At 29.4% G+C, this 10,987-nt stretch overlaps 1 protein-coding gene across 2 annotated transcripts; it reads right to left on the minus strand.

Moving 5' to 3' along the window:
• On the minus strand, window positions 214-2,527 carry LOC109345290. 2 transcript variants are annotated; one of them, XM_019584200.1, is made up of 4 exons: window positions 1,512-2,527; window positions 950-1,157; window positions 663-759; window positions 214-533 (listed from the first exon to the last, which is right to left on the minus strand). In XM_019584200.1, the coding sequence occupies exons 1-4, from the start codon at window positions 2,276-2,278 to the stop codon at window positions 250-252; spliced, it is 1,356 nt and encodes a 451-aa protein (XP_019439745.1). In that variant the 5' UTR covers window positions 2,279-2,527; the 3' UTR covers window positions 214-249. The 2 variants fall into 2 exon arrangements, with proteins under 2 accessions (XP_019439745.1, XP_019439744.1); XM_019584199.1 differs by having other exon boundaries at window positions 630-759; window positions 1,512-2,522.

Here is a 10,987-nt window from a genome sequence, read left to right on the forward strand (position 1 = left end):
AGAGAGGACAAGCACATAAAAAAGCAAAAAGAAAAATAGAAGGACAATGATATTTGTATCCTTTAATTTAATTTATACTGAGATTACATTTTTATCCTTATAAATACATCCAAAAAAAAAATAGAAGTCATATCCTGTAATAGAAAACACTACTTATCAAGAATAATTGTTAAACTTCATTTGAGGGCCATACCCAACTTTAATACATTTTTATTATCATAAATATTACTTGTATCAGTTGAAAAAATTCTATGGAACAAGTAGTTTGGGAAGTGAAGTTGATTCCCATACACCAGTTACAGAACAAGGTGGTGTTATTCTCACAACCCTCCTCTTTACTTTCCTGCATTGTCTAATGACATTTTTCTTAGCAGATGCATTCACTTTCACTATTTCTACCTTCACTATGTGATGATCAGAAGTACCCTTAGAAGAAATCACTGAGTATGATCCTGGAACAAATTTGTAGGGTGAGTTTGGTGAGCCCAAAATATAATCCACCCTTGTGCCATATTTACATGTCCCCTGCACATCTATTTAAGTATTCACACATTAAACTTTGGACATTCAAAATCATAAGCATAAACTAAATTAAGTGACCAAAGATGCAATTGAATAAAGTTAAGTACTTTGGCCTTTGGCAATGATGACTATAGGCTCACATTCTCCACCATAATCCTTTGCATCAACATAATCTTTTGATTTCATTAAGTTCATCACTTCTGTTCTTGGCTTTGGCTTTCCGAGTTTCTCATAATACTATAACAAAAACTATAAATTGTTAGAGATTCAAGTTGTCTAATAGTAGCAGATGAAAACAAACTAAATTCATGGCCTATTTGTTTAAGCTTAACAAAAAGTGATTCTAAAATATTCTAGAATCACTTTTTGTGTGTACAAAAAGCTTAAACTAAAGAAGCCTTAATGTAAATAGTTGTTAGAACATAACATTAACAATGTCTGTCCATCTTTCTGATGAGTAATCTGCTCCATATAGAGAATTTAGACCTCCTGCCAAGATGTGAGGAGAGTCATTGGAATGGATTATTGCATTTACTTGCTTCATTCTCCAATTCTCATCTAAATGGTCAAGTTGAGTTGAGTGCAAATTTATCTCCCCTGCCCATGGCACATCAATTGTTGCCTTCAAAACATTCCTGCATCACACAAAACATTTACCATTCATTTTTAATCACAAAAAAATTAACTAGCTTTCTTTTGTAAAATCGTAGTTTTTCAAGTTGATCCATATCATACTTGAACATAATTTATGATAGAGTATTATGACGTCGTTTAACCCATGCAGCTGACCCCACCTAGTGGGATAAATGTTTGGTTGTTATTGTTGTGGTAGTTTTTCAAGTCTCAAGAGGGTAGAAGAATACAGTCTTAAACCTGCAAGTCGAGAAGTTGTTTATCTAGGATTTGAAGTCATGACCTCCGAGTCACAAGGCAGGAACTTGTCGTCGCTGCAGGTTCGGATGAATCATATAGAGGAAAGAAAAAAATACCTGAAATCATCATCATCTGCAATCTTCTGAACTTTCCACTTCTTGATTGGCCACTTGGATAAGATTGCATTTCCATATTCTGGAGCCCAACTCTCAGCAAAAACATACTTCATCCCCAAGGCACCTGCTAAATCAGAGAGAGGCTTCATACACTTCTCTTCCTCAGCCTTCACATCCTGAAGTGCCAAAACATCAGCATCAATCTCCCTTAGAACTTCTAAGATGCTTCTACTGCATGTGAATTTCTCATTGCTCTCATCATATAAGTAATTCATAAGAAATGGAAAGCATATAGGAGACCTTGCTGGAACATTACTTCTTCCAGAAACATTGCCAACAATTGTCTCAGATGTACTAAGCAATCTACTATTTGCCAATGATATCTCATTATCAGGAAGGTTAATAGAAACCTTCAAATTTGATCTTGAAGATGCATGCAATGGTGATTGCTTTAGTATACTCTTTGGAAAATCAACTTTTGAAGAGTTCTTCTTATCAGTATTGGATACAACTAAGTCATCAACTTCTGAAACAGCAGGTGCAAGAGAAAACATTGCAACATTGAATGTAGCAATTCTAATAGGCCTTTCAGATTCAGACTCAACTAAATGGCCACTATTGTTGCATGATTCTGGTTTTCTAGAGTGACCCTTATGGTTCAATTTTCTAAACCTTTTGATAACAACTTTAGATCTGGGGCGTTTCCATAGTAGCCACCATATCCTTGAATAAAGGTTCCTGAATTTTCTTCTAATGGCTCTCAGCATTATGACAGAAAAGCTAAAGTGGTTATAACAAAATAAGAAGTAAAAGTTTGTGATTTCATGAGAAGTTCATGGTTTCTTTGAAAACCATAGTTTGTGGAACATCTTATAGAAGTAGAATGAGTCAATATGTGGAAGAAGTTGTGACAAAAGTAGGTCCTAACTACTCCATGGAGGGAGAGTCAGAAGAGTTGACAATAGAGCCATGTTGTTGAGCTTCTTTTCCAACACAAGAAAACAAGGCCAACTGCTACCAATTATACTAGCTAAAAACCAAACAAGAGTCCATGCTTCATATTAATATAATAATTACTAACATGTCTACTCTGCCCGTCAACCCGCATTCTTATTTTTTCTGATATTAAGTGTATACATAAAAAAATTATAAATTTCTCAACTTGTGCCTATAAATTCCTCAAAGATTTTATAGAGAGAGGTACATTACTTTCCTTTAATATTTACAACTTCACACCAATTTTTTTGTCCATCATGCACAGGTGGAATTTCAACCAGTTATTAACATACTGAATTTATGTAGTTAAGGAAATGTATCAAATCGAATTAAATTTCATTATTTTTTATTTTTTATGCAACATGTGCTACAAAGTTATTAGTAACTTGTAAGTTACAAAAGTAAACATAAAAATATTGGATATAGTAAATGACAAAAATATAAAAATCACGTTTATTCAATTATATATTTGTCCCTTAATCATGTTTTGACTTTATTTATTAGTATAAGTAATAATCCTTCTAAACTTATTGTAATGTACTTTCAATCCAATTACAAGTACTAATAAAAATAGTTAAATTTTTATTAAAAAATACTGCTACTTTACCCTCTCAAGCCTCACTGGAAAATTGACAGATTTATTATTTCTCACTAACATTTAGTAAATAAGAGAAAAACCAACTAATGTTTCATAGAAAATATAAAATGGTGTATTATGATAGAATCCAATGAAATAAGCAGATAGCAAATGTTTGTTTACTAGGCTATACCTAAAACTGACACATAAGTAGCATATGCAAAGTTTAGCTGCAAGAACATTTATGGATATACTTAATAATTATTTATCAATGAAGTTCTTACATTGACAGCTAGCAAAACTTGAAGTCAGTTCCATAATGGATTATATCTACTTGCATTTATAATATTACATTCTTCAAATAACAAAATTATATCTACATTTCTATATGAAACACTAGTCAAACCTATGGAGAAAATTTGATGCATGGGAGATATGCATAATAAAAGTTACTTAAAAAAAAGTGTGCTATCAATTCACCCCTTTTTAATTAGTGTTCAAGTTTTATCTCAAAATTAATTAGTAAAGAGAGAAGTAGTCCAATAAGTATTTACGTCATTTCTGAAACAATAAGGTATATAATGTAAGACTTACTTTCCAATATACCCCATATAAATTTGTCAGACCAGGCGAAGAGTTACCTTTAATCCATAACTAAAGGGCATCTTTTTAGCCCTTGACAACCGAAAGAAGTTAGGTTCTGGCTTTGATATCATGTTAAAGTTCCGTCTCAAAACCAATTGACAATGAAATGAGTAGCCCAGAAAATATTTAAATTATTCTTGAGTTAATGAGACAAGTACATAAGACTTACTTTATGAGTTATTTTCCTCTTATTACCCACACAACAATACTCATACAATGCATTTTAACATTAGGAGTTTAATATACTTACATTGTCAATATAAATTTTTTTATATAGTACTATTCGTTATTGATTTGTACTATTTTTATTTAAGAATCAATAATAATTAACACACATTAACAATATAAAAAACAATTATATTAAATCCTTAAAAATATAAGATGCATTAATTTAGAGTAATTTTGAACGTTCCAATCCCTGTAAAAAGTGTGACACAGCAAAAGCAAGATCTTGTAGAAGGATGTAAGACATGACATCACTAAATGTAATGAGTGAAACCTATATTCCAATGATTTCAAAAGCTTAGTGCAAGTTATAAGAATGTGACTCAAATACATGCTTTTGGACAGGTCCTAGTTTTCAACAATGACTTTTTAAGTATTATGCTCTGTAAAACAATGACCCACAAGTACTACCTTGACGTCTGAACCAATAATGAAGGCCTTATCCACGTCACAGTGCAATAATGTTGTCCCAACAAAAGGTTAGAAGAAGGATTGTTGCAACAGAAGGTTTGTTGAAAACCAACTTCACAAGGGCCATCATGAAAGTCTTTTTTGTATATCTAAAGTCATAAAAAGAAAACAGTTAAAAAGGAGTTAATATGGTAACGGAGAAACAAATGTTTCAAAAAAAACAAAGAAAAATATAATTTTTAATAATATATTTATTCTTTTGATTATAATAAAATTACACTTTTATAATTAAAAACAAGTGTAAAAACATGCACGTATCTCTCCATTAAAAAGAGATATATATCTAATATTGCTGTTGTGCCAAACCGGTGGAAGTTTCGATTGGGCTTCAATCTTTGTCATAAAATCAACTAAAGAGTTAGTCTCCTTTGAAATAAAACCTAATTATGAGTAAGCAACTCTCATACTAGTTTCACTACTTCGAAAAGGTTTTGGGTGAATGCTAGACTCTTGCTAATGTTTTGCACAACCTCCGAGCAACACATTGGAGTGCATCATGAAAGTTGAATTAGAAATTTTGTTCCACACAAATAAGTATCCTCTTTATTAATGGAGAGACAAGTATTTGATTTTACATGTATTTTTAATAACAAAAGTGTTATTTCATTGTATATAAAAGAGTAAAATGTCTTATCATATTACTGTTCCTTTACTTTTTATACTACTTGTCTTTCCGTTAATGAAAATGATCCTTACTTATTTCACGTGAATTATAAAATTAAGAAATATGAGTTTTTTTTAAAGGAAAGAAATAATGATAAATAATTTTATAAAATTAGCTTATAAATAATCTTTATAGGTAAACACTAAGAAGTCATCCGTTATAAAATAAGATTTTATTTATTAATGAACAATTTATAAGTTATATCATTTTCTAGTTAGAAAGAGAATTTATTGAAATACAATTATTATCATTTATATATTAGATAAGATAGTTATTCCATGACCTTGTTAACTTATCATATCAAATGTCATATACAAGTTTATTTTAAAGAAAATCTTATAACAATATATAATAATATGAATCATAATATAAACTCAAATAAACCACACAGAGAACTTGGTGTTATGCCAGTGTAGAAGTAAAAGAGGCACATGAGAAAGAGGCAAGGAGTTCTATGCCTAAGTCGTAGGTATCTAATGCTTTTGGTTAAACATATTAGAAAATGGAGTTCAACTCCTCTGGAACATGAAAATGAATTTCTTTTAATTTTTATTTTTGATAAATAATATGATATCATAGCTATTAAATTAAAAATTTTGTCATATATCATAATCTCATCTAAAACTGAAGAGGATCCTCATCCTAGAACATGATGGAACAAAATATGAGTTATGTTATGTGTTTCAAGTATTTCATAAATATAATATAGAAAATTAATTACAACATCTTAATTCAATTGAAATCAAACATAACATAACAAAATATTATATGCCATGTTGAGGTGGCAAATGGAAATGATCTAAATAAATTAAGCAGGTTCAATCTTTAGAAGCCTCATTGAGAGTATGTTAATCATTTGTTTTTTTCATTAGTCTTGCATCTCGTGATTTGCAGTCATTTCTGACTTTTATAACAATCAAATGTATAGGGTGATGCAAAATATATATTTTGTTTTCATAGATATTTATTTCTCTTGTTTTACAAACAAATTTGGGTAATGATATATAGAGGTTTATAACAGCTTACATGGCTAGCACTTCTTTGAATACATGTTTATATTTAGTATTGATATATTTTCTTATACACTAATTATTATCTTGTAACACATGTATTATTTATATGTATATATAGAAAAGACAACTTTTGTAGGATAATTTATCTTTTTTCTTATATATATTTTTGTGGGTGGTAGTTGAATGAAATCTTACTTCTTCAGTAGCATCATAGAAGCTACATTGCAATTATTGTTATTTAAGAACGTCTAAAATTAATCTCATACACTCCTCTTAAACTTTAATTTACTTACTCTATTAAGCAATTTGTAAATGCTACTATCATTTGAATTTATTTACACTACCCAACCCAAGGACAGTTGGTGAAGCTGAGATTCCTTTAGAGTCATTTTCATTGAACATTAAGAACTCAAAATGTAGATAGAGAAAATCAGAGACAATTAGACAAGAACTCCATTAGTTTCTATTATTTTTTATTTTTTAGCATTTCAAAGTTTTATCGGATCCAACTAATCTTAGTCAAAACAAGAAAACTCATATAAGAAGGGTAAAACTTTAATGTCTATTTTTTATTTCGTTTCTAACTAGATATCTTATAACTTTAACTAACATAGTTGATTTTTTATTATCTCGCAAATAAGTAATAAAACAATAAGATTTAACATATAAAAAGATCATTTCAAACTAGGGATGAGCGGGACCCGGCCCTACCCACTCACCTGATGTAGCTCGACCATGATCAAGTTCGAATAAAGTCAGGTCTCATTGGGGGTTGAGTTCAAGTTCAAAAATTAGACTCAATCAATATTTAGGATCGGTAGAGACCAAACATGACCCGGTTTGGCCCGTCTCACGATCACTCACTCATCATAATTGTAGGTGTCTCTATTCAATTGTGTACAAATTAACAACATATTTTTGGTCAAAAATATCATTGATTCTTTAATTTTTTCCCCATCATATATATACATGATTAATAATAAAATGTCTTATCATATTACTGTTCCTTTACTTTTTATACTACTTGTCTTTCCGTTAATGAAAATGATCCTTACTTATTTCACGTGAATTATAAAATTAAGAAATATGAGTTTTTTTTAAAGGAAAGAAATAATGATAAATAATTTTATAAAATTAGCTTATAAATAATCTTTATAGGTAAACACTAAGAAGTCATCCGTTATAAAATAAGATTTTATTTATTAATGAACAATTTATAAGTTATATCATTTTCTAGTTAGAAAGAGAATTTATTGAAATACAATTATTATCATTTATATATTAGATAAGATAGTTATTCCATGACCTTGTTAACTTATCATATCAAATGTCATATACAAGTTTATTTTAAAGAAAATCTTATAACAATATATAATAATATGAATCATAATATAAACTCAAATAAACCACACAGAGAACTTGGTGTTATGCCAGTGTAGAAGTAAAAGAGGCACATGAGAAAGAGGCAAGGAGTTCTATGCCTAAGTCGTAGGTATCTAATGCTTTTGGTTAAACATATTAGAAAATGGAGTTCAACTCCTCTGGAACATGAAAATGAATTTCTTTTAATTTTTATTTTTGATAAATAATATGATATCATAGCTATTAAATTAAAAATTTTGTCATATATCATAATCTCATCTAAAACTGAAGAGGATCCTCATCCTAGAACATGATGGAACAAAATATGAGTTATGTTATGTGTTTCAAGTATTTCATAAATATAATATAGAAAATTAATTACAACATCTTAATTCAATTGAAATCAAACATAACATAACAAAATATTATATGCCATGTTGAGGTGGCAAATGGAAATGATCTAAATAAATTAAGCAGGTTCAATCTTTAGAAGCCTCATTGAGAGTATGTTAATCATTTGTTTTTTTCATTAGTCTTGCATCTCGTGATTTGCAGTCATTTCTGACTTTTATAACAATCAAATGTATAGGGTGATGCAAAATATATATTTTGTTTTCATAGATATTTATTTCTCTTGTTTTACAAACAAATTTGGGTAATGATATATAGAGGTTTATAACAGCTTACATGGCTAGCACTTCTTTGAATACATGTTTATATTTAGTATTGATATATTTTCTTATACACTAATTATTATCTTGTAACACATGTATTATTTATATGTATATATAGAAAAGACAACTTTTGTAGGATAATTTATCTTTTTTCTTATATATATTTTTGTGGGTGGTAGTTGAATGAAATCTTACTTCTTCAGTAGCATCATAGAAGCTACATTGCAATTATTGTTATTTAAGAACGTCTAAAATTAATCTCATACACTCCTCTTAAACTTTAATTTACTTACTCTATTAAGCAATTTGTAAATGCTACTATCATTTGAATTTATTTACACTACCCAACCCAAGGACAGTTGGTGAAGCTGAGATTCCTTTAGAGTCATTTTCATTGAACATTAAGAACTCAAAATGTAGATAGAGAAAATCAGAGACAATTAGACAAGAACTCCATTAGTTTCTATTATTTTTTATTTTTTAGCATTTCAAAGTTTTATCGGATCCAACTAATCTTAGTCAAAACAAGAAAACTCATATAAGAAGGGTAAAACTTTAATGTCTATTTTTTATTTCGTTTCTAACTAGATATCTTATAACTTTAACTAACATAGTTGATTTTTTATTATCTCGCAAATAAGTAATAAAACAATAAGATTTAACATATAAAAAGATCATTTCAAACTAGGGATGAGCGGGACCCGGCCCTACCCACTCACCTGATGTAGCTCGACCATGATCAAGTTCGAATAAAGTCAGGTCTCATTGGGGGTTGAGTTCAAGTTCAAAAATTAGACTCAATCAATATTTAGGATCGGTAGAGACCAAACATGACCCGGTTTGGCCCGTCTCACGATCACTCACTCATCATAATTGTAGGTGTCTCTATTCAATTGTGTACAAATTAACAACATATTTTTGGTCAAAAATATCATTGATTCTTTAATTTTTTCCCCATCATATATATACATGATTAATAATAATATATATATATATATATCATTTTATATATCAAATTACATATTCATAATAATAAATAATATTGAGAAAATTTTATCTAAATGAAATGAGTATGCATTATATTTAATCAGGTCTAGGTCGGGTTCAGGTTTAAATGCTGTCTTGGTCGATATTTAGGTCCGGGTTAGCTTTGGGTCTAGGTTAGGTCCGAGTTCAAAAAATGGTCCGACCAACATTTAGGGACAGGTAAGAGACAAACCTTAACTCGTCCCAACTTGACCATACTCACCCTTATTAGAAACCAATATTAGCGTTTTTTTGTACTAACAAGTGTATTATTTATTTTTGTGGGTAAGCAACTAATCTCTTTCGGGATTTATGATTATCCCTTCCAATAAGTGTTGCTCTCACGAATCGAACTTCTAACATTTTAGTCTCTAGAGATTTAGCAGAACCTTATATCACTAGATTAATGTCTGGTCGGTGAATGTTAATGTTTCAATAAAGTATAAAATGACAGTGTCATGAGTTACAAGAGTATTTATATCCAAATAAAAGTGGTTAACAACTTTAAATTGTAACAAACATGATAACCTAATGATGGTACGTGCCTATCCCCAATCAATTGGTTCTTTCACCTTACACTAATTATTGGAGCAATTAGTCCCTAAACCTAAGTTCATCATTCCCCAATTAATCAAACATCTTCCATCAGTCATCAACATCAAGTAGTTTAGATTAATTTAAATGGATTGCCATTTTTGTTCTCATTAGAAAGAACATCACCATCATTTCACTTTCTACCTTTATGGTCTCCAATTCTATTGTCACATTTCATTGAACATGTTATAGGTTTCGGTCATAAGGTTAGGAACGAAGTTTATGAGATTGTGGATTCGAGTCTCATCAATAACAACAAAAAATGAATTATAAGGTAGTTTAATGGTTAGAGTGAAAAATATAAATGAAGAAGGTTGAAAGTTCAAATCTCACCCACAGAAAAAAAAAAAAAAACTAATAATTCTCCATAAAAAACGTTATAGGTTTTACTGAATTTGTTTCCTTAGGTATACATATCATAATAGAGTCATATATACAACCTAGCTTATTTTGGCAACTTTCTTTAATAATAAATGATCTCTAGTAGATTTTTAATCTTTAATATATCCACACATCTCATAAAACCAAATAAACAACTTATTTTAGTTGTACGCAAAACATATTTGATTAGAATAAGATGAAGCATAACAATATTTGATACAAAGTAACATATGACAAAAGATCTCAACACTTTCAATGAAAAAGTATATGTAAAAATAATTACATGGCAGAACATCCTATTTTGTTTGTATCATGTTCTGTCCATAAAACACTAACTTCATAAGATTTTTATTAGTAATAATAATTGTCATGATTAATGAAGGAGTGAGGATTCTCTTCATTACTAGAAAAAGAAGTGATATTTTTACACCTAGTTTTAGGATAAAAGTGTAAATAAAAGGATATAATTATTTTTTTATCATGTTTTTTATTTTATTTTATACAGCACTTCCTTCTCCATTACTTAGATGAGTCTGACTCTTAATGAAGAGTTGGGGTTCATAAAATTGACATGTTATTATATGAAGTAGAACAAAACTAAAGTAAATTTTAGAAGACTCACATACAAGAGTTATGCCTTGTGTGTGACTCTAAAACTGTTTTAAACTACTACTTGGCATATATTTATCAATAAGAGTGACAAACACACCCATAATCACAAGGTCAAGTAAGTTTAGAATAAGATACATAAAATATGGAAAGAAACACAACAAATAGTCACAAATCACATAATAATAAAATGCATAATGGTAATCAAATAAGGTAAAGAAACAGGTAAAAGACAAGTA

This window comes from Lupinus angustifolius, chromosome LG04 (assembly GCF_001865875.1).
Source record: "Lupinus angustifolius cultivar Tanjil chromosome LG04, LupAngTanjil_v1.0, whole genome shotgun sequence".
NCBI lineage: Eukaryota > Viridiplantae > Streptophyta > Magnoliopsida > Fabales > Fabaceae > Lupinus > Lupinus angustifolius.